The 26982-nt window shown below is 38.6% G+C and overlaps 2 protein-coding genes and 2 non-coding genes across 6 annotated transcripts; 2 read left to right on the top strand and 2 right to left on the bottom strand.

Annotated features, from left to right (window-relative positions):
• Positions 1-540: 540 nt before the first annotated feature.
• On the top strand, positions 541-3949 carry LOC117290905. The gene has a single exon (XM_033772477.1). The coding sequence runs from the start codon at positions 1004-1006 to the stop codon at positions 2102-2104; it is 1101 nt and encodes a 366-aa protein (XP_033628368.1). The 5' UTR covers positions 541-1003; the 3' UTR covers positions 2105-3949.
• A 2844-nt stretch (positions 3950-6793) lies between these two features.
• On the bottom strand, positions 6794-6934 carry LOC117291016. Its single transcript, XR_004519115.1, has one exon. It is a non-coding gene; the product is annotated as a U4 spliceosomal RNA (small nuclear RNA).
• Positions 6935-8485: 1551 nt separating this feature from the next.
• On the bottom strand, positions 8486-8557 carry Trnae-uuc. Its single transcript has one exon. It is a non-coding gene; the product is annotated as a tRNA-Glu (tRNA).
• Positions 8558-8954: 397 nt separating this feature from the next.
• On the top strand, positions 8955-25417 carry LOC117290385 (cell cycle control protein 50A-like). 3 transcript variants are annotated; one of them, XM_033771756.1, is made up of 9 exons: positions 8955-9087; positions 11376-11509; positions 13255-13407; positions 13745-13967; positions 15262-15375; positions 16042-16248; positions 16801-16966; positions 19495-19553; positions 23900-25417. In XM_033771756.1, coding segments are annotated over exons 1-9 (1191 nt in total). In that variant the 3' UTR covers positions 23902-25417. The 3 variants fall into 3 exon arrangements, with proteins under 3 accessions (XP_033627647.1, XP_033627648.1, XP_033627649.1); XM_033771757.1 differs by lacking the exon at positions 19495-19553 and adding an exon at positions 18463-18540; XM_033771758.1 differs by lacking the exon at positions 19495-19553.
• The last annotated feature ends 1565 nt before the right edge of the window (positions 25418-26982 follow it).

Here is a 26982-nt window from a genome sequence, read left to right as displayed (position 1 = left end):
TGTTATTTTGGGCTCTAGAGCCTAAGTGAATGAAAATATGAAAAAATGTCCATTCAAAATTGTGTATTTTATTAATGTCACAAAAAAGAATATGTTGATGACCTTGTATTGACCTTTTCACCTGTCTAAACTGGAAGTTCTAAAAAACGCTTAGAAAAAAGGTTATTTAATAGCTATTCACTTTGTTTTCACAATAACACACAGCATAGCTCACTATCTCCCCAGTCAACTAAACTTAAAAAGTGATGGCTCGTTAATTCAGGCCAGAAATCCGAACACCTCGAATTTGTTATCAAACAAATTCTTATGTCTAGTTTTTACTGAAGTTGTTCGTCCTCGATAAATATACATCAATCAAGAAGTTTAACTGTTCTTATTTTGTGTATTATTGTACCACCAGCCACCCCTTTAATATACGGCCGTACTTTAACTCCATCCCTTCTACAAAGAGCCACGGGTACCAGTCGGAACATCAGTGGCAGCGCGCGGCAATGTGATTGATTACCAATGCTTTCAAGATGTGTACGTACGTATGTACGATTTGTGGAGAAGAACGCCTCCTTCTTCACGACTCTCCGCTCTAGCAAGCTTGGCACAACTGTCACAGATGAGCACATCCAGAACGTGTCTAGATACCGGTTACATCGAAAAAATGGTGATTCATGGGCCAACCCCTGTTAATTAAGGGGTGTCACTGTCGCTGCGGAAACGCCGGTGCACTTTTGCTTGGCCAACACGGAGTAAAATTATTTTTGGACATCAGCAGTGCGTACTGCGCACAGGCAGCAGGCGGGGAACATTTTACTACTTGCTTCCTATGATTGCATAACACACTATCCGTGATCGAAGTGAATTTCAAGGACTCTACTTTACATGCAGCAGGCCGGATGAACTTAGTTATCACATGGTTATCATGGGGAGAGCACTCGTTGCTGTTTCTGTGCTGTCATACTGAAGTTTTTGTGTGTTCGCAACTTCGACTCTAATAAAAACTTCCAACAAGATGAAGTTGAATGAGCGTAATGTAGCTTACTTTGCCTCGTGCAACTCGCCCATCGACAAGGAGGGGATCTTGGCGAAGCGCGGTGAAATAAACAGAGGGTATCAGAGGAGATGGTTCGTTCTGAAGGGAAATCTTCTGTTCTACTTGGAAAAGAAGGGCGATCGAGACCCTGTGGGAGTTATAATTCTAGAGGGATGTCGTGTGGAACTGGCAGACAGTGAGGACAGCCAGTTTACATTCCAGATTTCGTTCCCCGGCGATGGAGCGAGGACGTACATTCTGTCGGCGTACAGCCAGGACGACATGGAGTCTTGGATGCGAGCGCTGTCGTGTTCTAGCTACGACTACATGAAGGCGATGGTTGACGAGCTTCAACGACAGCTTGATGAACTTACCCATGACTCACACGGAGATGGACAAATGCGTCCGGGGCGCTATTCCTATGTCACAACAGGTCATTCGGATGACCACTGCCTGGAAGACATGGCTGAATACCCCGTTAAGATGGGCATGTACGATAAAGCGAAAACAGAGTCCCTATCGCACCACGGAGCACCACGACAAGATGCCTTCCAGCGCAACTCGGTGCCTGCAGCGCAGTACAGCAACCCGTCTTATGACATCTGGGATCCGCTTGTTTCTTCCAATAGCCAAAAAGGTACTGACAAAGGGAATGGCATCCAGTCTTCTACGGCACCTCAATTCTTTGTGGAGAACATCAATGGTGGGGGCGTCAACAATGGCCACGAACCCAGTATATTACAGTCGGACATTAGTGTTTCTCAAAACTTGCGAAAGCCTCCCTCGAATCCCAACTCTGCTACTGCCCCAGGTTCTGGACGCATCGCTAGATCGGTCTTCTATGAAAATATATCGACATCTCCAAGGATGATGCCACGTAGCGGAACCACCAGAGCCCGATTCTTCAATAAGGGACAACTTGGGCAAGGCGGGCCAATCCCAAAGTCGGGACAGGCTCTATTTCATGATCATGATGTACGATCATTCTCGGAGATGCACGCTGAGTTTGGAATGCTGATTGTGCAGAAAATTAATGAGCACAGGCAGCGAAGAACATCATCATCATCATCATCATCTTAGAGATAATGAATTTCTTTTTAAATATTCATATTTTTTTGAAATTTCAGGAATGTTTGCATACAGATTGCATTAAATGAATAGAGAAATTAGCATTCCTGGACTTTCATCGTTGAGAGGGCAAGGCCATTAATTTTCATTTTGCAAAGGACAATTTCATTACAAAATCTTAAATTATATGGGAAAGTTTTGAAGATGTACCGATGCCATCCAAAGACCAGGGGCAATTCATGGACTAGGTTTACCAAGTGGACCAGGCCTATGCTCCTCTACTTGTTTTTGCATTGTATGGGCCTACATGTAATGTACTTTGATCCTACTGTCTGGGCAAAAGTTCATAGAGCTGCTTAAAGCACAAAAAGTACCCAGGCACAATAGTTATAATGCTTAACAGAATAGCGTTACCAGCCTGACTAACATACATGTCTCATGGCACATTAGAATTCTTTCGAGCAAAAGCAGGGGCATTACCGGGCATTACATTGTAAATTTTGTTCTTGGTGGCAAACTTAACACTTGTAGAAAGCTGTCCGAGGTGCATTTGGGCCCCCGTTTCCCAAAGGGCAATATTCCCAGGCTTCTTTATTGACGCTTGGTTTGTTAAGCGGTGCAACCGTGGTCATGACACAGCTCTTTTCACAGCGACTGAGCAATGTGACTCACAGACAACAGATGTGCTAAGCTGTGAACATGAATTGTTAAAGAAGAAGAGTGCCAATGAAATTGTAGTTAAACGCTGTTCACAATAATGTGTCACTGACGATGTAGAGTTAGCAATCCTATGAAAAACTGGCCCTATTTAATAGTTGGAGCTGCTGTACAGGCAGAAAATAATTTTGTTGCTGAACAGAAATGATCAGGATACCCGTCACCATTTGTACATGTGATATGGCAGTTTGGCTGGTAACCTTATTCTGGTATTGGTAAGCATAACTTTGTTGTGCTGAGCAACCCGTTATGTTTAAAAAGCAGCTCTATGAAATTGGGCTTGACACAATCAACTACATGTACATGCACACATCAGGCACAAACTAAGGCAACCTGACACCTGTCTCTCCCTTTTTGGCAGGTGTTTGGCGCTTTTATTGGGTGAAATAGGATTACTCATGCTCATGCTAAATGGTACATGTATGCCCTCTTGCACTTTTCAGAATTTCACAATCAGCACTACATACATGTATTGTGCATGTATGATGGCCTAATCAACACCTTAGTCTCAGACAATTCTAAAATTGATGACATTTCTTTTAGTTTATTAATAATAATGATAGTGAAATCTTACTATTTTAACATGGCGCTTCAACACAGAAAAGCACAATTCTGTACCCGTTTATGTATCTTATCTTTTTTTTTTGCAAGGTGCAGCAGCGCACTCGGCAGCCACTGCCAGAAACACTGTGGTGAACCCCCCCTCTGTTTATGATTAAGTGTAGTGTGCTCTGTTACATACATTATACAACACACAGGTGATGGGACCTAGGGCTTAGCGTCCCACCCGAATGACGAAGCAGTTATGGTTTAAGTGTCTACCCTAGAAAGACACAAGTGCCATGACCGGTACTCGAACCCACACTCTGCTGATGAAAAACACCAGAACTTGAGCGCATTGCACATGAGTGCTCTGCCGTTACACGTCATAGGCTTACTGACTTGATAGTAAAGATCATTGAGGTAGAAATCTTCCTCTATAGTTAGTAATTGGGTACCTTTTAGTGAAAATAGTGACACTGCTTTACTACTACTGCCATCTTTCTAAAATGTTCCAATAACTTTTTTGATAATTTGTTATGTGTGTTATTAATTGTTCTTAAAGCCATTGGACCCTTTCGGTTCAGAAAAAATAAAAAAAAGTTCACAGATTTACAAAAAACTTGCAGGGTTTACAGAAGGCAATGGTGAAAGACTTCTCTTGAAATATTATTCCATGAAATGCTTTACTTTTTGAGAAAACAGCAAAACAATATAAATTCTCGTTAACGAGAATTACAGATTTATTTTAAACACATGTCATGACACGGTGAAACGTGTGAAAAAAAGTAAGAGAAGGACTTTCATCCTGATGGGCCTGTCAGTCATTTCCTTTTTTTAAAGGGGACATTTCAGAAAGAAAAAAAACAACAAATTGTACACCAAATGGTGCTAAGGTTTTGGTCTTAACTTGATGCAAGTTTTTAAAGGCAGTGGACACTATTGGTAATTACTCAAAATACATTTTAGCATAAAACCTTTCTTGGTGATGAGTAATGGGGAGAGGTTGATATTATAAACATTGTAAGAAACGGCTCCCTCTGAAGTGCCATAGTTTTTGAGAAAGAAGTAATTTTCCACAAATTTGATTTTGAGACCTCAGATTTAGAACTTGAGGTCTCGAAATCAACGATCTTAACGAACACAACTTCCTGTGACATTGGTGTTTTTTTCTTTCATTATTATCTCGCAAGTTCGATGACCGATTGAGCTCAAATTTTCACAGGTTTGTTATATTATGCATATGTTGAGATACACCAACTATGAAGGCGAGTCTTTGACAATTACCAATAGTGTCCACTGCCTTTAAGTACTCTGGGAATTGTTATTCTACAACTGTACTTAAACTTTGAAGCCAAATTCTAGGCATCTTTTAAGACCATGTTTAATTTGTAGCTGTCCTGCTGGTATAAAAACACACAAATTATGCAAGCATGAAAAAGGAAGTGGGAGGGGCAAGAAATTTGTTTATTTTTTTAATTTGGCCTAGCATGTAGACTCAACAATACCACTATAGGTTGATTTTTCAGCCTTCCATTTGAGAAACTAAGCTGTTGATTTTTCACAGGTTTGTTTTGTGTGAGACGTTTCTTTTAAAAACAATGAGAAGGACAACATGTGAATGTACTCTTTGGAAAAATCTAACGCTGTACCTTTGGCCTGTCTCTTTTAGCTTTAAAAGTATTTTTGTTTGCATGATAACTATTGATTGTTTAGTAATGACCTTTATGTTGAGGAGATACCACATTGTAATACGCAAGAATGCAAAGAGAAGGTTAAAGATTAAGTGGTCTAATGTACACATGTAAACTACACTTGATGGGCCTTGAAAGTCGTCATGTCTGACTGGCCAGGCCCTTTTCTTTGTGACTGAAGGGCACATGGAGAACCAATTTTGCAGGAAAACTAAAGCCATAACATTTGAATTTTTGTATGATTTATAATATTGTTTTCTTATTTGCTATATGAGTTGGCTTTATGTAACACTGCATGTATATTTTCAGTTTGGTATATTAGTTTAATTAATGCATTATAATATTTTATTCCAGCAAGTAGTTTTTGCTATTTTATGTTTTTAAATTGAGCTGATGAACTTTGTTTTAAATGAAGCAGGCATGTTTTATAGTTGGAGCCTTTTTAGATTGATTTTTTGTTTATTTACCTTCAACAAAATACCTAACCATCCACCCTAACTTGAGAAACATAGAGCTGTTATTGAAGTGAAATGTACTGTATAACCTTTATTTTGATGAAATTGAGGAAGAGGAAATTAAATTAAATCATCCTTGATAAAATTATTATAAATGAGTTGTATTTTCCAATAAAAAAACATATCAATATTTCACTTTCTAATATCCGGTGTATTTTTGTTGTTTCTTTCTCTTGTCCTTTTCTTGTTTTTGTCTTTTAATTCGCCGCTTTCTTGTATATGTAAGTTTGGGGATGTTCACTTCTTGTTTATTTAAAGTTCTTATCTTTAAGGAAATAAAGAGAATTGTAAATAATGGAGTGTTTTGACTATTCAAATTAAAAGTAGATTTTTGTTTTAAATGGCATACAATCACACAACAGTTTCCTCTGGGACTTTGGTTAAATAGGCCTTAGACTGTGTTCTTGTAATAAATGTTGTGCAAATTTTCAGCTGATCACCTGATTTCATCATATTTGGTTTCTTGATTGTGGCACTAAGCGTGGCCCTTTCCTCTTTTTGACACAAAACCGCAGTTGCATGACTTTGTAAAATAAGGCAAGGAAAACGTTCTGCTGGTTGTATTTCCACAGGCAATTTCATATTAGATCATTGTATAAAAAAGGATAAGACGTATTCCAAACAGCAATTTTTTTTGAAGCCAACAATCTGCCCCTTTGAGAGCACCTCTGCTCAATTTGAATTTCTACTAGACTTTTTTTAAGTGGCACTGGCAAGAAAAGTGTAACTGGTATGTGAATGGAGGCATGTATCAGGCCTCGGAGTGGCAGAAAATAGTTGTTGATGGGTTTTTTTTGAAACGGTATTTAACGTTGAGCACATCCCTCTTCATTTTGGTGACTCGGGATTCCATGCAACCATATACCCCATTATGATTAAATATTGATACATAATTGTTGAATGTAAACAAACGAATGTATTTAGAGTGGTCCTCAATTTTATCCTACCTTTATGATTTAATTTGTTTCTGATGCTAAGTTATAAATAACACACCCATCAGCTCAGTGAAGCTGGGAAAATATTTACGAATGTGCATTACTTGAGTCCCCACTATTATTGTAAGTATGCCACTCTCATAGTGTTGATTATTTGATATTATAACAACCCCTCAGAGTTTTCACCTGTCCTTTGACTGGGCTTATTCATGTGGAGTGAGGTCAGATGTTTTTCTATCAGGAATTTCAGTTCCCTTATTTACTAGGCCCCTATTCTATTTTTAGCTTTTGTTAATTGGGTCTCCGTAGAGACCATCAAAAATTGCATCTGCCGACGATATTTCACGTCGTCATTGCGGGGTATTGGGATAAGTTTTCAACTAGCAATAATCGCACCTCGGATAAACCTCATTGGTTACGATATCGCCTCTGCGCAAAGATAAATGAGAAAGATGCACTGAGTTGAAGAGTTCAAAACGATACACCCTTGTATTCATGATGCGAAGCCTCACACATACCCACTGCATGCAACGTGAGGTTTGGCATTGCGATTGCGCATGCGCGTAACCCGTCATCCGCACGGATAAGTGTGCATAGTAATTAGGGTGAAGCTGTACAACCGATAAAAATGATCAAACCATTCAAACTCACTTAAGCAGTTAGTTTCCCGTTACACCAATAGGGACACACCTGCCTTTAAACAATTAACCAGTACATCATAAAACCATACCGGTATTTGGCAAACATTAAATTGCGCGCACCACCCAATGACACTGTGTGATCACGTAAACCATGGAGGTCCCACATTCTACCTCCATGCATACACGTACGAGTTGTGTTGTGGCCGTGCAGGTTCTTTGACAACCATTATGTAGATAGAGTGGTGTTTTTATACTGCCAAGATTAATTGTTATAATCTGGATTGAATTGATTACGAAACAGCCTTTTAACAAAGTTTAAAACATGCCCTTATACAACAGGCATTTATAAGTTATAAAATTTAATACAGTAGGATTTTAAACTAACATGGTGAAGAGTAATATCGGTGATGTTTGCGGCAGCATCAGCGTAAATCTCTTATACTTGTATAGCTATATGTTTGAATTATAATAGCCAAACAAATCATCTTGCACATTTTGACCTTGGAATTTCCTGTTGTACTATTTTAAGGCACTATCGTAATGCCCTTCGTTTGGAGTTCCCATACAACCGCGTCAAAAAAAGAAAAGAAAAAAAAAAGTGAAAGCTGTTTCCTTCCTGTGTAGAAGAGGCGCCAAAGTTGCCTACTCATAATTGACGACTCCGCCGCAAGAGGGCCAAGGGGATCAACTCGTCAGGCTTGTCAAATCTTTAAGATGTAGGGGGATGGGGGATTTACTCTTGGGGACGTTGACGAGTGTATATTGAGCCGAGCAAAAACGATAATATGACCCATACGTGTAACCGGTAAAATTACATATTGAACACAGTAAAGGGTATGTTTTATCAGGTCTGAAATTTTACCTTTGAAAGGGCAAGTCCGTTTTTATTTTTCAAAGGGCACTTCCATTGAAACAATATTAGTCAATGGAAACTTTGGAAGGAACACCAAGGCTAAACCAGAGGCATATATATTATATATATGTAATTTTGTTTTAATATGAGTTTAAAAAAAATGCAACAATAATCACACTTTATTGCAAGTAGGCCTACGGTGTAGGAAAAAGTCGTTGTGATATCCAACAATAATTGTGAAATCTTGGTGGTAAAAAAATGTCTGCTGCCACCACAATAGCCAGAAGAAGGCTGGACTATTATTTAGAATCAATATGGAGCTGAAGGGAAGACGGTGGCTATAGGCCTCTCAAATTCCTACTCTACATTACATTTTTTGAAAAGAGTGAACTCCAACCAAGAGAAAACGACAACAAGCACCGAAGACACAAATAATTTTCTCAAACCTATTATATATAGCAAAATACAAAAATAAACATCAAGAAAAAAAAATAAGGCTTCCCACACCGGGAATCGAACCCGGGCCACGTGGGTGAAAACCACGGATCCTAACCACTAGACCATATGGGATGTCATACTGATAAGAGAATCTGATAGTATTTAAATAAAAGTAACCGCTCACGCTTGTAAAAAACACCAGAGAATATTTGTTAAACTTGTAGCAGTCAACTTATTTGTTTTCGCTCCATTTAAGGGCGGGGTCCTGATGGTAAAATATATTTACAGCCTACTGATCGGGTGTTATTTGTAACTTTAGTATTTATACAACTATTTAATAGATTTTGCTGCTGCAATATGCATCTTAAATTTTATTTTATGTTTATCAAATGAAACTATATTCTGAAAATAAAAACACTGAAACAGTGGTTTACTAGGTTAAGTCTATGAAGTCATAAAGAAGTATACACATGAAGGCAAAATTGTTTTTGGTTACCAGCGAAATTTTATCAAAATACAACTAAACAAAATGGCGGATGTACGATCTCGGGTGTCTTCTGCCAAGTCGACGGGCAGCGATCAAGAAAATGCCAATTCCGTGGCAAACTTGAACGATGATAATGGCAATCCAGAGGAGAAGAAAAAGAGTAACAGACCTGCAAGTAAGTGTACAGTTAAAAGGTGCACAACCAAGCTGTAAAACCAGTTAAACGTCGCCTTGCTTTTCATGAAATTACTTATTATTAATTTTTGTATTACTTCATTTTGTCAACTCAAATTGTTAGTTTAGTTCCGTTTTCACACTCACAGACAAAGTGGAGTGGTCTGATCTTTCTTGCCTCAATCTTTTCAATTCATGTGTTCACATTCCTAACTGATCAAGGAGAGGACGGAAGGAACGTTAACAAATCTAAAAAAATGCAGTATCCGATTTCGATTGCCATCTATCTTCTTCAAGTTCTTGCCCCCCTTCTTGTAAGTTGTTGTGATTGAGCTCCCACCCAGTCATATGCCAGTGCTTTGCCCAATTTCATACTCGTAGTCGTACGTAGACTAGAGGTGCTTAGCACAAAAATTTGCTTAGCAGGAAATTTCTTCCTTGATACAAACAGCAACAATTATTTGCATTTGTTGCATAGCATAGGCCTATTGCTTGCTTGCTACAGGTATTCAGCTGTTGTTTAATTATAATCCTAAAAATCCCGTAAAAAATTTGGTTGGTAATCCTGTTTTTATGATTATGAAGGTAAAAATTTCATGCTAAGCAAATTTTTGTGCTTAGCAGCTCTATGAAATTGGGCCTTGACATGTCTTTACTGCACAAACCGCCGCCACTGGGCTATTGAAACATAAATTAATTGATTGTTTATAACAAATTTTATAATTTAATTTAAAATATTTAAAAGCATGTTTGCATTGGAGTAAAACTAACTAAAAAAACACAATTCGCCATGGTCAATGACATTGGAATTATTGGTTATTTAAAATTTCAGATAACTTTCCGTATGGCACCACCACTTTTTCACAAATTTTTACAAAAAGGGATATTTCGTTGAGGTAAATTAGATACTTTAATTTTTAATATCGAATGAAAAAATGGTGGCACCATATGGAAACTTTTCCAATATTTCTGATTCAGACATAAACACTAGCTGACTGATATTTTTAAATTTTATTGTTACGTTTTACTGTGATTCGTTGTGTATTGGCGCTTGCGCTGTTTGGATGTTGAATAAAATAAAATAAAATAAATTAAATAAACATGATTGGCCTTATTTAAAGTCGCACTAAGCCGACAGAACTACATTATGCCTGACGACAACTGCCTCAAACAAATTTTAAATGCACTTCTTCATCCTTTAAAAATATGTTTTGTGAACATATTAAACCATTAAACATTTGTGGAAGAGTCATACTCTACATGTAGATACTTGATGGATTAATCCCTTTCATCCCTTTCATGCCTTTACAGCTGGTGAAAGCAAAACTGGAGATATGTTCCGCTATCGCATGTGATAGTGGAACTAACCTCATAGTTCTAGGAGTAGAAGAGTCATATGTGTCTATCTCATTCAATATGTTAAAAAAATCTCTAAATTTGTTTTTAGTTTGATGCTAACAAGCATCAAAGTCAATGAATAATGAGTGTTTTATTTCATGAGTAAAGAGCCCCAGCTTTACCTTCAATACTGCTGAGTCTACATGTATCTTCTCAGTATATATTTAAAATGAAACACCAGGCTGGCTCAGGATAATTTTTCTGTGACACAAGTCAATGTTTTGGGGGAAACCAACATCAACTTGCCGGTCAAACTTTCATTGTTACTGTCGCTTAGGGTTGTTGAAACTTTTTACTATGAAAACATTGAAATTCATTTCCAAATTTAACGATTTCTCCAGAAGCTCAAAAAAAATCCCCAACATAATACCAGCAGGCAGAGGCACAGAAAATACTTTGGGAATACTGACCTGACCCAAAGTGTTTATGCAAAGTTAAAGTATGGTTTTGTCCTCTTCTATAAAGACTCTTTGTAAATGAGTTACTCATTAAATTTGGCTTTAGAGAGCCCTGCTTTAAGACTACATTTTCATTAGTGATCATCTCGGTAGACACTGCCTTTAAGCAGCAGAGGTTACCGACCTGGCAACCCACAGTGATCTGACCCAAAGTGGTTAACTCCAAGTTAAAGAATTGTTTTGTCCTCTCCTATAAAGACTCTCTCTTAGAAAATGAGGAACTCATTAAATTTGGCTTTAAGACTAAAAATGTTTGTTGTGTTCATATCCATAGACACTGCCTTTAAGCAGCGGAGGTTACCGGTAACCCAAAGTGACCTGACCCAAAGTGGTTAACGCCAAGTTAAAGAATTGTTTTGTACTCTCCTATAAAGGCTCTAGGAATGCATTACATAAATGTCGATAAAAATGTTCATTTTGTTCATATCCACAGACACTGCCTTTAAGCAGCAGAGGTTACCCGCCTGGCAACCTATCCTGACTGCTGGTACCGTACTACCAGCATTCTTCATCATCGGTATCATCTTTGTGCCTCTTGGAGCTCTATTTCTGGTCACATCAAATAACGTAAGTTACTAACATTGGCCTTGTATACAGAGCCCCTTTCACACTGAACAAAATCCTGGGTAAATCTTTTTGAAACCTGAATTACTAATCCACACAAACTATATTGGGAAGTAATCAGGTGAGGTTTGCTTAGCACCTTGTGTAAATCTCTCTTTGAGTAGTGTTGGCTCTGAGAAGAACCGGTGTTTATAACTCAACATTTTGATCAGTATGCGCTGATTGTCTTCAGGAACTGGCTACCCTTTCTTGGGAGAAGGGTTCAGCTAGATACCCCCTTTTTTGGTAGAAAATTGCATCAAGTGATTCTGAAACAAGCAGGGGGTGAAACAAACCACGGGGGAGTGGTGATGGCCGTGGGGTTAACATTTCGCTATGAGGCAATTGTAATATTTTACAGGTAGCTTGCACAGGGCATACAGCAAAAGCACAGATCATCACGACAATTGCTGCATGGGTGCTGTGGGTTATTCCGAGGCCTGGCATTTATTAATATTATTTTGCGTAAAGTTTATATACATATAGTCAAGAGTATGACTAAAGTTAGCAGTGCTTTGCCACCTTTATCAGATTGCACAGGTTAGGGTGTCAAGTTAAGCCAGTCTTTCCTCTGTGGGTTCAGCTCATGGTGTTGCTCTCTGATACAGTGAGGGAAGGATACTGGGCAAACAGCATTTGGGAATTGGAATTAAAAACCCATCAATTAACCCAAACTCACTTGTGAAGGCAAGTTTTATCCCTTCCTAAATCCACCAGAACCTGAGAGTTCTTACAACTCAATAGCAGACCCGAACTGATTAATGTTTAGAAAGATTAGAATGCTTGGCACCATGCGTGGTGTAGCTGTGAACAACCACATAGTGTACAGGGCTTGAATTTTGGGTGGAAAATAAGTGAGATAGCAGGGCTTGTAGCTCAGAATCTTTGCTGGACTACATGTAGACATTTTTGTACAAAACCTGAATCTAACATGAGTCTTTTGGTGTGCTTCTGTTTTTTAATTCTTTTAAGTTGAACTGTATGGATTTTAATGCTGGCTTTTTATCCACAATTTGTTTCTTTGATTACTTTTTGTTAAGTCTCATTCTTTTTTGTTAAGTGCTGGTTGATTGTTGTTTTGATTGTTTGTAATTCTTGCTCATTACCCATTGTGTGTTTAAAGGCAGTGGACACTATTGGTAATTTCTCAAAATAATTATTAGCATAAAACCTTTCTTGGTGAAGAGTAATAATGGGGAGAGGTTGATGGTATAAAACATTGTGAGAAACGGCTCCCTCTGAAGTGCCATAGTTTTCGAGAAAGAAGTAATTTTCCACGAATTTGATTTCGAGACCTCAGATTTAGAACTTGAGGTCTTGAAATCAACCATCTAAACGCACACAACTTTGTGTGACAAGAGTGTTTTTTTTTTTCATTATTATCTCTCAAGTTCAAGATTTTCACAGGTTTGTTATTTTATGCATATGTTGAGATACACCAACTGTGAAGGCTAGTCTTTGACAATTACCAAAAGTGTCCACTGCCTTTAAACTGAAAACCTTTTAGCGCTTTTTAAAGATATTTTTTATACTGTACATGTTCTAGTACAATTCAACCATATCGGTTGTCATACTGTTCATTCCTTGGTAATGTTTATGAAATAAACCAATAAATAATATAAAAAAAAAATAAATAAATATGAGTCCTGACATAATGATTTTAACTGTATAATTATTCATGAACATGTATTACATTTTGTACGACACAGGTGCAGGAGGTTGTTGTAGAGTACACAGACTGCTTTTACAGCAATAGCACAGATAACGTCACGTACAATTGTAAAAACGTATTTGATCAGATGCCTGACATGGGACTAAGCTGCAAGTGTGAGGTGCTGTTCGAACTCGATACTAAAATGGAGGTTGGTGTCTTTCAGTTTTTATTTTCACATTCCAGTGCTTGAGTTATGTCATCGGTTGTCAATGTCATGGTCAAACGGTTTAGAGCATTAAGTTCAAGTTCTGGTGGTTAAGTCATCAGAGGGTGGGTTCAAATCCTTGTAAACTTTGTCAAATTTTCCTAGTGCTTAGTATTATAACATTTTATCACTTGATACTTTTGGAAAATGTTGATGTCTTTGATAACATCCAAAGAAATGTTTAAAAACACAGATTTAAAATTTTCATTTGTTCATAATTTTTTAAAGAAGTGCCTCTTTGCGAAAACGGTGACAATATCGACATTACCTTTGATTTCAGGGGGAAGTGTACATGCTGTACATGTTGACGAACTACTACCAGAACCATCGGCGGTACGTTAACTCTCGGGATGATCTTCAGCTCCTCGGGGATGCTGCCTCCCAGACCGTCCCAAGTACATCATGCCAGCCATACGAGCAGAGAGACACAAATGATGCTCACAATATCACCGAATATGAACCCATTGCTCCTTGCGGTGCAATCGCTAACAGCTTTTTCAACGGTGAGTTGCTGTGTGATTTATCCAGGCGTGATATTCATCATGTTCATCCCACTTTAGTCTGATTTCCGATTAATTGTTTACCCTTAAAGAAAAAAATGTTTTTTAAAAGGCTGAAAAGTCCTCTTAAGCCCATACCGTGTGTACATGTAGGTCATCCCTGTACTTAAAGGGGAAGGTACACATTTGGTAATTACTAAAACAAATATTAACTAAAGAACTGACTTGGTAACGAGCATTGGAGAGCTGTTGATAGTATAAAACATTGTGAGAAACTGCTCCCTGTTAAGTAGCATAGATTTTGAAATAGAGGTAATTTCTCACTAAAATAATACAAAACTTCTAGCCAGAAGTCTTTTATTCCTCTCTGAAAGCACACAAATTCGTCCAACAAGGGTGTTTTTCTTTCATCATTTTCTCCCAACTCCGATGACCAATTGAGCTAAAGTTTTCACAGGTTTGTTATTTTATGCATATGTTGCGATACACCAAGTGAGAACACTGGTCTTTGACAATTACCAACAGTGTACCTTTCCTATATTGAAATGTTCCTACTTTTTTCCCAAGGATCAAATATCATGCCTGATTATCCATGGACGAAACCACGTGTTCGATAAATCCTGCTATGGCATGCTACCATTGATCGCAAAAGATTACATGAAGGCGCAGGACTACTTCATCTTTGAGAGGGCAAGGCTGTCTTCAGTTTTTAAAAGGCACTTCTATTGGATGAAATTTTAAAGCCTACGGAGAATTTCTCCAGGGGCACAAAGGCCACCAGGTCCAAGTTTCATCTGCTTAAGCACAACAAGTAGCCGAGCACAACACAAATGTGTCAATATCTTTGTTTTGTGTGCCAGTCAGAAGCTATTCAATCTGTAACCATACTTTCTTTTCAGTTATGCAAATCTTGCAAACACCAACACTTAAACATCAACACCAACACTTAAACACCAACACTTAAACATCTCAACGAGAACCATATAGTCCCCTTTGAAAAGGCTATGCAGACCTTCGCAACAAAATTTAGCATGCCCGACGTGACTATCGAGAACGCCCACCGGACCGGCCGCTCACCGAGATACGCCTCACCTGACAGACAAACCTCGCCATATCCTGGTCAAATTCCTTTATCGGCCGGAACAACAGAAGATCCTGAAGCACGCCAAGAGAGCACTTGCAAACTCGACCCGTCTACCGCAACGGTGAACTATACATAAACGGCTCCAAATACATCAAGACAGTAAATGCTCAAACTTATTTTGATTTATATTGCATCTTCTTTATTCCCATGTAGATACATTTAACATCACATTTCTCGATGATGGTAACATGAACGAACCAGTTCAGCTGAATGGCACAGGCATAGCATGGGACAGCGACAGAAATGCCAAGTTCCAGAACCCAGCCTGTAAGATTTGTTTTTTCTTTGAACTTTAAAAAGGGATCCGCCATTTTCAGTCACTTGGATCAGTACCACTGATTAGTACCCAATTTCACAGAGCTGCTTAAGCACATGAAGTAACTAAGCACAATAAAAATATGCTTACCAGGATAAGGTTAGCAGCCAAACTACCATGTCACATGTATAATAAACTTGTGACTTGCATCTTGCTTATTTCTGTTAATTTGCGACTGGTATCTTGCTCATTTCTGTTAAGCAAAAAGCTTGTCAAGCAATTTGTGTTGCTTAAGCAGCTCTACGAACTTTGGCCCTGTTTACAAAACTGGCCCAGGGCTGCCAGCTTCCCTTGACTCTCCAGAAAATATTCTAAAGCAGATTGACTGGCTGTGAACCACATGTGCAGAGTCAAACTTATGCACAGTTGTGCCACCATACACGACCTGTATAGGTGAAATGTTTCAACTGGACGGTCAGTAGCACGTTTAATTGTTGAACTCACAACAACAACATTCCTGTAACCTAACAGTTTATTAGCATTTTTGAGTTATGGTGGACACTATTATAGTAGTGGGCTGTTTGGTTTGGGTGTCTACAGACAAATTTACACAAACCTATAGTGCCATTTTGCTCTGTCTCAAAATGGCTTATTCTGTTTTTGCGTTATTTCGATAGCATTTGATGGGAGCACCAATCCCCCTAACTGGCAGCGGAGCATCCAAGATTTGCCAAACGGTTATGAGAATGAAGACTTCATTGTGTGGATGAGAACCGCGGCCCTACCAACATTCCGTAAACTTCATCGCCGTGTCATTTATACAGCAGGGACTGTGTTCGATACAGGACTACCGGCCGGGAACTACAGTCTCACTGTTGACTATTGTATCCTTTTGTAACATTTTTGGGGTGGCCAGTTGGTTTATCCAAAGTATTTTGATATAACACAAAACACAAATGTCCACAGACTTGAGTTAAACTTACACGGCTTATGGATAATGATGGTAGAAAGCTTCCCTTAAAATATTACGTGCTGAGGTGCTGTAGTTTTTGAGAAATTAGTTAAACAAATTGACGAAAATGATTTTCATGTCAGTGGATTTACTTGAGTCTCCTGAAAACATTGCTCTGTGATTTTCACATTTTCTTAAAAACAAGAGGACTATTTAGTCTGAAATTTCTATAGGTTAAATTACATTACCTATATCTTCATTCACAGTGACTAGGGATTCATGTCATAGCCCAAACTTGATCTACAAAAGGCAGACAGATACAATAAAATTTGCAAAAGTTTCAGTTCAATTCAATGTCTACTTGTTGAGATAACAAACAAAACTGTCAAAGTATGTCTCAGGAATTTTAGAATCAGCTGAAGACGACCTATGCACTAAACGCAAACTTACTGTCTTGTAAGATCCTTAACTACCTACCCCTCAGCCTACCCAGTGCATATGTTTGACGGAACCAAAAGCATCGTCTTGACCACCACCTCCTGGCTCGGAGGCAAGAATAACTTTCTTGGCATCGCTTACATCGTCACCGGGTCTCTATGCATCCTCTTTGGAGCCTTTTTCTTACTCATTCACATTAAGCACGGCCACAGGTGAGTTCACAGAGTTTCAACCCCCCCCCCCTTTTTTATTGCAGTTATTCTGACGACAGCATTTGAAAAAGAGGAGAGACAATGATCTTGTTGTGTTTAGACTTCTACAAACATTGCGGAAAATCGTCTTTTTAAGCTCCATAACTAACAATAGCACAACCCAGAGCTGCTCAAACAGAAAATATTGCTCAAAAATCTATGCTTAGCAGAAATGATCAGGATACCAGTCACAAGTTGTACACATGAAATGTTATTTTGGCTGGTAACCCTGATCTGGCAAGCATAATTATGTTGTGCTTAACAACTTTTTGTGCTTATGCGCCTCTATGAACTTGGGCCCAGATTGGAAAGAGCAGGAATTACAGGGCTTAGTTTTATCAACTGTTGGAGACAAAAGAGACAATGTTAGAAAGTGGATTACTAGTAAGTTTGTACTCCGGAACTCTGAAGATAAACAGGGTGCAACACCATGGATACATTGATGTGTAAGAGTCAGAACTGCAAAATTAATTTGTGAAGTTATCTGACTTTGTGGGATTTGTAACTGCTGGCCCTAAGACAAACATCTTATTAATGGACCAGGTGGGCCGATTTCACAAAGATCTCAAATTGATCGTAACTGCAAATCAATCGTAGTTGCTTAGTAAAGTGTGATGTCACAATACAAATCACTATGGTGATACTGAAAATTTGTGTTGCGATGAATTTTTTTGCTTTGTGAAATCGGCCTGGCATTTGCCTGAAGTGGCCCCTGCCGTGTGCCCCCGTAAAAGTTTCGTTTTTTGCTTTTAGGTGTTGAGTTACCATGGAGGGAGTTTTTTTTATGATTTGTTAGGGCCTCTGGCCAGAGACACTATATACAGCTTGATTTTTTTTTTTTTTGGGGGGGGATGTCCACAAAACGGAAGGACTTGTTGCCATAGTCTTTACTGGACCAGGATATTGTTTACAAAACCAGAATCAAAATGAGAAGGGCTAGAATCAAAATGAGAACATAGTTTAATCATCTATCTAAACTGTTAACTAAGAGAAGATTCATCTCTTTTGTTTTATGGGCGATACAGCAGGATTGAAAGTTACTTGTGAGACTCCTACTCAAATCAGGATTTTTTTGAGACAAAGATGTTGAGCTGATAATAAAAACAAAGACCACTGGACTTACTTGTCTTGAGTTACTGGCCTGATAGTGAAATCACTGGCCTCGGGCTGATGGTCCTGCGTAAAATTCCAGCCTTATAGTGTTTCAGTGTCCATGTTGGCATTTATAGTGGAGTGTTGTGGTGCACGTTGAAGTTCTAAGCATGTGTAATATCAGCATGGTTGAACTCCTGTACTTATCTATGTGTTGAGTTGATGAATCCTCCCTTTCCATAAGATTAAATGTTGAAATGAATTTTCCGAGTTACGTTTTTAGAGAGATGAATTGCATCAAGTCTTTTCTCCCTGTGTGTTTATTGTACTTTTTATTTATTTCCCCTCCGTTAACAATTTGTCAGTTCTGTCTTGTGTTGCGATGGTCAGAACACCAGGTCAACACACCAAGCGGAAGCGTTGTAGAAAAAAAAAAATGAAAGGTAGAGTTGAGACCAAATTGTGGCGGGAATGTTTTAAAAAGAAAACAGCGGCTCACTAACCATAATTTAACTGCAGTGCACTATATTTTAATTTTCATTTTGACTTTTAACACTGAGGGAAGAATGGATGGTGCCATTAACTGCAGGGTTTTTTCTTGGTCAACGGCAAGGGTGTAGGCTTCGACTAACAACTGAGCAATCCAAGCCAATCAATAGGCTTCGACTAACAACTGAGCAATCCAAGCCAATCAATTGACATTCCTTGTCGTAACTAATAAGCCAACAAAACAATTTATGGAAGGTTGAAGGGATGGCAGGAAGATTTTTTTAAGTGTGTCCTCAAAACTGTTAACAAAACTACATTATATATTTTTGGCATTTTTCTGACGTCGTAAACCAAATGCCAGTCGTAACGTGACTGGAGACGAAAAATTTGTAAGCCTTCAGAATGCTCTGAGATCAACTTCTACTAATACAATGTAGGTGTTCTGAAGCTACTGCTTCCATCCTAGCGTGATTGGAAACTTGTGCATCGCTCACAGGCTTTTGGCGCTAATTATTCCATTGCTAAAAAATCCCATTTAACTGGGCATAGTGAACAACTTACCTTTCTTGTCTTGGTTAGTCAGACAAGCTAGCGAATACAAAAGTAGTGATTGAAATTATCTGTTCAAGTTGAAGCTGATCTAAATTCCTTTAAAACAAGATTCTTTTCTGTGGTAACATTTTCTGTGGTAATGCACTCATCACTGAAAAATCATCACATTATGGTTTTATAATTCCTTAGCCTTCTCCGTTGGAAATAGTTTTTAAAAAGTTTTGTTTCCGGTTTCGTGGCGTCTCACACATTGTCTTTATGTTTCTCTCACTCTCCTCTGTGGCACCCTGTGTCTCTCTACGTCTGTCACCCCCCCCCACCCTCCCCCTCTCCCATCAACTCCTATTGTCTCACAGGCCGGGCCCATTGACGGTTGAGGCCAATAACGCTAATAATATACCCTCTGGTGCACTGTGTAAGTACTTGTTAGTTGGCTTTTAGAGTTATTAATTTTTGTTGTTTAACTCGTTGTTGCATGAATGTTAAGCTTTATTTTGCATGATTTGGTCGAAACAAACCTCTATTTCCTCCGCTGCATGTTCACTGCTTGATTCTATATCTATCTGGTGAACTTAACTGCTGGGGGAAAATCGTCTTGCTCAGAACCAGGTCAGATTCTTTTGTTGCATACAATCAAGATCAAATAACATCACAGCCCTGTATGCTTCGGTTTTGAAAGGGCAAGGGCGCCTTGGTAAAGGGCACCCTATAACTGAGAAAATTTTGAATTTTTACTGGGAAAATTCAAGGGCACCAAAGGCAATCACCTTCTTTGCCCCGAAATGTATCAGGCCGGACATCAGGGTTGTCAAGCACATGCAAATACTATGTCATTAACCCTGTTGCTATTGGTGCACTCTTCCTGCCCCAGCTGGTGCTTACCACAAAATACCACAGGGAGACTGTAGATACTAAGCAGGGGTGGATTTCACGAAGAGTTGAGACTAGTCTTATCTCAAGTTGGCCACCATCAAAGAGTTGAGGTGTAACACTGCATGGGCATGGAAACTTGCTTTATTATGTATGTGGTATATTGCGTTATAAAGAAACTTTAAACCCCTCTGAAGGGGGGATGGGGTATGGTGGAGGGGGGGGGAGCTACAAAGATGGTTAATTCATGAATTCGTAGATGACTCTACACTAGTGTGTATAAGCAGAATCTTCTTTCTAAGCCATTATTTGCCCTTACGTATAAGCTTTTATCTGGGATAGAGGGTGGCAGCAAACATACCCTGTGAATCTGCTCTATACTGAGCATGACCATATCTCATTTAAAACTATGGATTTATGCAGTCTGTCTGTTGCCACCTAATCTGCTTCCACTAATTAGTCTTCCTCTGTCTCTGCTTGGGGCAAGAAAATGGCCCTGATATTTAATCCTGATTACCTGCGCCTTTAATGCTTAAAGGAAACGTTGCCTTGCATCGGACGAGTTGGTCTATAAAAAGCGTTTGTAACCGTTTTTTTTATAAATTGCATATATAGTTGGAAAGATGTTTTAAAAGTTGAATACAATGATCCACACAAGTTTGCCTCGAAATTACGTGGTTTTCCTTTTTCTTTGGGAAGTTACACGCTCGGCCATTTATGGGAGTCAAAATTTTGACTCCCATAAATGGTCGGCCGTGTTAGTCGACGAGGTAAAAGGCAAACCGTGCAATTTCGAGGCATGTTTGTGTGGATCATTGTATTCTACTTTTACAACATCTTTCTACCCATATGCATTTTATAAAAAACGGTTACAAACGCATTTCATTGACCAACTCGACCGATCCAAGGCAACGTGTTCCTTTAATAATGCTTCTATTTTATGGATTATATATGATGCTATCTGCTCTAACCAGGGCCCAATTTCAGGGCTATGCTTACCGCCGAATTCTGCGCTTACGATCACAATTCCCCGCTTACATGCAAGCGCCGAATTTCTGCGCTTGCCTTGTAAGCGTAGAATGCCTAGTAACGCGGAGTACGCACGTGCAGAAGCCAAAATTCGTTGCAAACCCGTGAAATACGCTTGCCGTAAGCACAGAATTCCCTGCTTCCGTAAGCGCCAATTCTGTGCTTACGGTAAACAGAGCCATGAAATTGGGCCCAGGCTTCACACACTATTGCAATCTTTATTTTAAAGGGACACGTTGCCTTGGATCGGGCGAGTTGGTCTATGAAAAGAGTTTAAAACAGTTTGTCATAAAATGCATATGGGTGGAAATATGTTTTAAAAGTAGAATATAACGATCCATCCATGTCTCTAAACTGCATGGTTTTCCTTATACGTCATGAATTAACACGGCACACCATTTTGTGGAGTCAATAAATTGGCCGACCATGTTAGTTCGCAAAGTATAAGGAAAACCACGCAATTTCGAGGCATATTTTTGTGGATTGTTGGATTCTACTTTTAAATAATCTTTCTAACCATATTCGTTAAATTATTTGTAACTCATGAAAGCACAAACACTTGATGAAAATGTTATATTGTAAATCATTTTAGGGCTACATGTATGTCCAAATTTATCGCTTCCTTTGGCAGCGACTATGGCCGGATCACTTACATGTAATTGGCTGAGTCTGGATTTCACAAAAACACACTCTGATTCATCTGAAGATGAGTTGCAAACCCAGTTAAATAACTACAGCATGGTCATACTAACTGAAATTTCCTCACTGGCTTGAAAGGTGAGGCAGTGGACACTTGTTAATTACTCAAAATAATTATTAGCATAAAACCTTACTTGGTAACGAGTAACAGGGAGAGGTTGATTGTATAAAACATTGTGAGAAACAGCTCCCGCTTAAGTAACGTAGTTTTCAAGAAGTAAGTAATTTTCCAGGAATTTGATTTCAAGACCTTTAGAATTGAGGCTACCAAATCAAGCATCTGAAAGCGCACAACTTCGTTTGACAAGGGTGTTTTTCTTCCATTATTATCTCGCAACTTAGACTACACATTATGACCTCAACTTTTCACAGGTTTGTTATTTTATGCATATATGTTGAGATACACAAAGTGAGAAGACTGGTCTTTGACAATTACCAATAGTGTCCAGTGTCTTTAAAAGGGAAAGTGTTTACATAATATTTTATAATAACAGGCCGGTTCATCAATTGCAGCAGCTTGTTGAAATTTTGTGCATGTCAGGTTTTGGGGGGCAAGAGTGTGCAGTTGTGGTTGGTCAATGCACAGAGGGTTGGAGCCTAAACCTTGTGTCACACAGGGCATTATTTTCAGGCTTCTTGGAGGCAACTAATCATTTGCATTGTATCAAACGCAACACTCGACAGCACAAGAGACAATCTTCTAACTGTGTGCTATCCCCAAGACAGTAATGAGAAAACTGAAATCAGACAAATTTTCTAGTCGGAGATAGCTTTGAGCTGGTTGGCTGAACATTACCTCTTATTAAGCCCGGTTCATACTTCCTGCGAATGCGAAGCGATTGTGGTGACGCTACAATCGGTACGCACTCCATTTCCCTTTATGACGCAGAGAAATTCGTTTCGCATGAAGCATTCGCAGGAAATATGAACCAGGCTTTACATGGCCTTCAAGCTCTTGAAATATATTTGTTGTCTCGCTGACATCTGTGGGTCATTTTAAGAAATTGGTTGTGCACTCCCATGACGACTACATGTACTTGCATCTTGAGCCTGCATCTTATGTTGACGATACACTGTGCAAGTCTCGCAAGTATTCAAACTTTGAAACCTGTTGTGCAAGAATTTGTTTTTGTCGAAAGTGTGAAACTAAGATTCAGGTTTTTCTTCTTCTTTTGCCTACTTTTCTTAATGCAAGTTCTAATCCTATCTAGCTGGAATGCTAATCAAAATTTTATGTTACCAACAAATAATTTGTGCAATAACTTTGTTGCATCTGCCTGAAAAATGAAGTGGTGGCGTTTCCGCTCACCTGGTTGCTTGATCTCTTTATTGCATGTGGTTCAGCAATTTTCAAACTTCTGCTTTCTTTTCTTGAAGACCTGGGCCCAATGTCATAGAGCTGCTTAAGCACAAAAGGTAGCAAAGCGCAACAAAGTTATCATTACCGGAGCTGGTCATATTTGCTTAGCAGAGTTATTTTCTGCTTAAGCAGCTCTATGAAATTTGGCCCTGTAAATGACTATCATTTGCCAAACCAACGGACATTATATTATGATTGAGTTTAGCCCTGTGCTGATTATTCGAGTAGCTATGACCCTGCGTTCTCTTGATAACCGTACGAATGCTCTAACCCTCACTTTCAACTAAAAACATTTCAACAAAACGCTATAGTTTAAACAGCATTCATGCAGCATTAAAGGAATACGTTGCCCTGGTTCGGATGAGTTGGTCTTTGAAAAGCGTTTGTAACCATTTGTTATAAAATGCATATGGGTAGAAAGATGTTGTAAAAGTAGAATACAATGGTCCACACAAACATGCGTCGAAATTGCACGGTTTTTCCTTTTACCTCGTCGAATAACACGGTCGGCCATTTATGGGAGTCAGATTTTTGACTCTCATAAATGGCCGACCGTGTTAGTTTGCACAGTAAAAGGAAAACCGTGCAATTTCGAGGCAAATGTGTGTGGATCATTGTATTCTAGTTTTAAAACATCTTTCCAACCATATGCATTTTATAAAAAAACGGTTACAAACGCTTTTTATAGACCAACTCCTCCGATCCAGGGCAACGTGTTCCTTTAACTAAGGGGAAATTTTGTCAAAGGTACAAATAACATGACAAACAATTGGAAGAACATGTGTTTTTGTTTTTGTTATCAGAGCAAATGCTCCAGAAGCAAGTACTGCGAACGAGATCGGGTAATGTTTGGGATAATCCACTATGATGACACGGGGGATCCAGGAGTATACTTTGGTGACTGGAAGGAGGGTGAGCAACAACAGAGTAACAGGTACCAGCTAGTATTGAAAACTAGCCTTCAACATTTAGATGGTGTCCTGTCCACATCAGGTGAATAAGATGTACACCTCTGGTAAAATTCTGTAAACTTAAAAAAAAATGAAAAAAAATATTCTCATCGTGTACGTGTAGAGAATTTAAGATTGCACTTTTCTGGAAAAGACTGAGGGTTAAAACAGATGATCTCTCGTGGGAAAAAGATAATCTTTCATAATCCCCCTAAATCTTTTCTGCAGACATTTATTATTGATTTGGATTAAAAAGGTCAGTGAGTCATTTCTGATTCACCACTTTGGATTCTAACTGGGGTCATTGCTTCCCTTACTCTCTGGTCATTTCCTTATTCTATCTTTAAACAAACAGTTTGAAAAGGCCCATGAAGGGCTTGAAATAGGCCATTCTTCTGAGATATGGTGGACACATTACTATAAGACTTTTTGGTCTGGGTAAATTTGTATGTACGTATGTGTATACAGTACACACGAACCACACAGTGCATTCCTATAGTGGCCACCATGGCTATCAGCTATGGCTAATAAGTTTGCTGCCACCTAGTGTCAAGAAGTCGCTTTTTTAGTTGTACCCACCTTTAACAAAATTTCAAAAACATCCAATGCAATATTTAAAAAGCAGATACAAAATTCACTTCTTTTGTTTACTTTTGGATGATTAGCAGTAATGATGTAATAAAAGGAAAAATTAAAGAAACTTGTATCTATTTATTCAGGGCCAAATTCAAAGAGCTGCGTTAGCAAAAAAAGTAGCTAATTACAGCAAAATCATGCTTACCAGAAGAAGGTTTTACCAGCAAAACTAACTGTCGTGCCAAATGAACCATTTTTGACTGGTATCCCTTTCACTTTTGCTTAGCAGCAATATTTTCTGCTTAAGCAGCTCTTTGAAATTGGGCACTGATTTTATGGTTACCGTTAACAGATGTATGCCCATTTTCATAGGCCATATTTCTTGTACTTTAATTATAATGATCATTTTGTACATAATTGCATTTTGGAAGAACAGGCAAATCTATTGTTGTGAATTGAATAGTGTAAACCAATTATGGCTTTACCCTTTGCGCGTAGATGCAGATTTGAGCATGGGGTTAATAGACCCTGTAACCTTTGTTTACACAAATAGGGACATCGTACATTCCAGGGCTTTTTTGGCAGGCAAGTAGTCATATGTAAGAGAAAGGCAGTATTTCCTGGGTAGTGGGCACCTCAATGAGGGATTTGTGACTCATTCTGTAAGGGAATTTCAAAGGGCACCAAGGCAATGATGCTTCACAGATGCAATGAACCATCATGAACCATTGAATATGAAAGAGTCGTGCAGTTCTGGTAGGATATACATGTATTTAAAAAAAAAAAAATGTTGCCATAGAATGATTTACCCAAACTGCATACCTCTAACTAAAACCCAAGATGTAGCAAACTTTCCCATTCTATTTCAAGGCACTGAGAAATAGCTAGTATATTTCTGTCATGATGATAGCGGAGCTCTCCCGCAACTTATTTGCGAGACTGCTTGTTCATGCCAGAGGGGGCTGCTCTCACCACTACAGACCAACTGTAGTGGTGAGATCAGGGCCCAATTTCATAGCGCTGCTTAACGGTAAGCAAATTTGCGTGCTTACTGTAGCAGAAAAATTTGCTTAAGCCTTAGCGTATTTCACAGGTTAGCAGAAAAATTGGGCGGCCATATTGCGTGTTTACCATGGATTTGCTTTGTGACGTCATTTATTTTTGTGCGGTAAGCACCGAAAGGTTAGCATGCCTTTTTGTGTGCTTACGGTTAGCAGCGCTATGAAATAGAAATTGCGCAGTAAGCACAAAATCGGCCGCTAAGCAGCGCTATGAAATAGGGCCAGTAGTCTCGCACCAAGCAGCAGTCTTGCAAGAGAGCCATTTCATTTATCACCGCGACAGGAATGGGCTATGTGAGGAAAATAAAGGACAAAGCAACAAGATACATCAGGTTCGGCTTTATGGGAGTTGTTTCCCAAAGCTCACCTGAAACCTACCTTTGCATTGTTTATTATAACATGTAAATAGGGGATTTTAATATTACGTTAAGTTATTGACTGGAAAAGTCAGCACCACTCGGTCTTTCTTGTTATGCATCATACTTTTAAAGATATGTTACTCGATCATAGATTACATTTTCACACCTTTATTACACACAATGTACAATTAGAAAAGGTTAATATGTTTTTCTGTTAATTTACATATTAAATATCATGTGTTTTAGTTTTTTAACTGTGAACAGACTTTGCAATACCATACAATTTGGTAAGGAAATTATTGTGTTGAACATACTTTTAAAATGATACTGTTGGGAGAGAACACAAATGTGACCCCCCTTGTTTAAGATAGGGCTAAGTACGATCCAAATTTGTGGCAGGAATTGGATAGGGTTGGAATATAATTTTGGGTTAATATGTGGAATGAATGTTATTAAAATATTGTAAATAATTAATTTTGAATGTGGATTTATTAGGTTTATGTTGATATTATTTTAATTATTTTAGACTTGGAATGTAAACATCAAATTGATAGGAAAGTGATTATATTATTATTCGTTTGAAGATAATGTGACTATATAGAATAAAGATTGAAGATAATATTAGAAACTTAGGAGTTCAGAGTTGATTATTTATGTTTGTTTTAGCCTTCGAGAAAGACTCTGCAAGGGTTGTCACGTTAGGCCATTGTAACTACTATCTTTTGCATTTATACCACAGGTCCCTTAAACTTGATTGGTTAGCAGTTTGCATAAGCTATTTCTACTTTCTTATTTAGTTAACTTAACTAAATGATCTCGAGAAAAACAACGCCTCTGCCCCCTCATGCCCATGGCTTCATCCATGGTTCACATGTTCACTCATTAAAACGTGGAGCCAAACTTCCCCTTTCAACATCGGTAAAAAGGTCAAATGATAATC

This window comes from Asterias rubens, chromosome 5 (assembly GCF_902459465.1).
Source record: "Asterias rubens chromosome 5, eAstRub1.3, whole genome shotgun sequence".
NCBI classification, from domain to species: domain Eukaryota; kingdom Metazoa; phylum Echinodermata; class Asteroidea; order Forcipulatida; family Asteriidae; genus Asterias; species Asterias rubens.
This window is presented reverse-complemented; position numbering and strand designations above follow the sequence as displayed.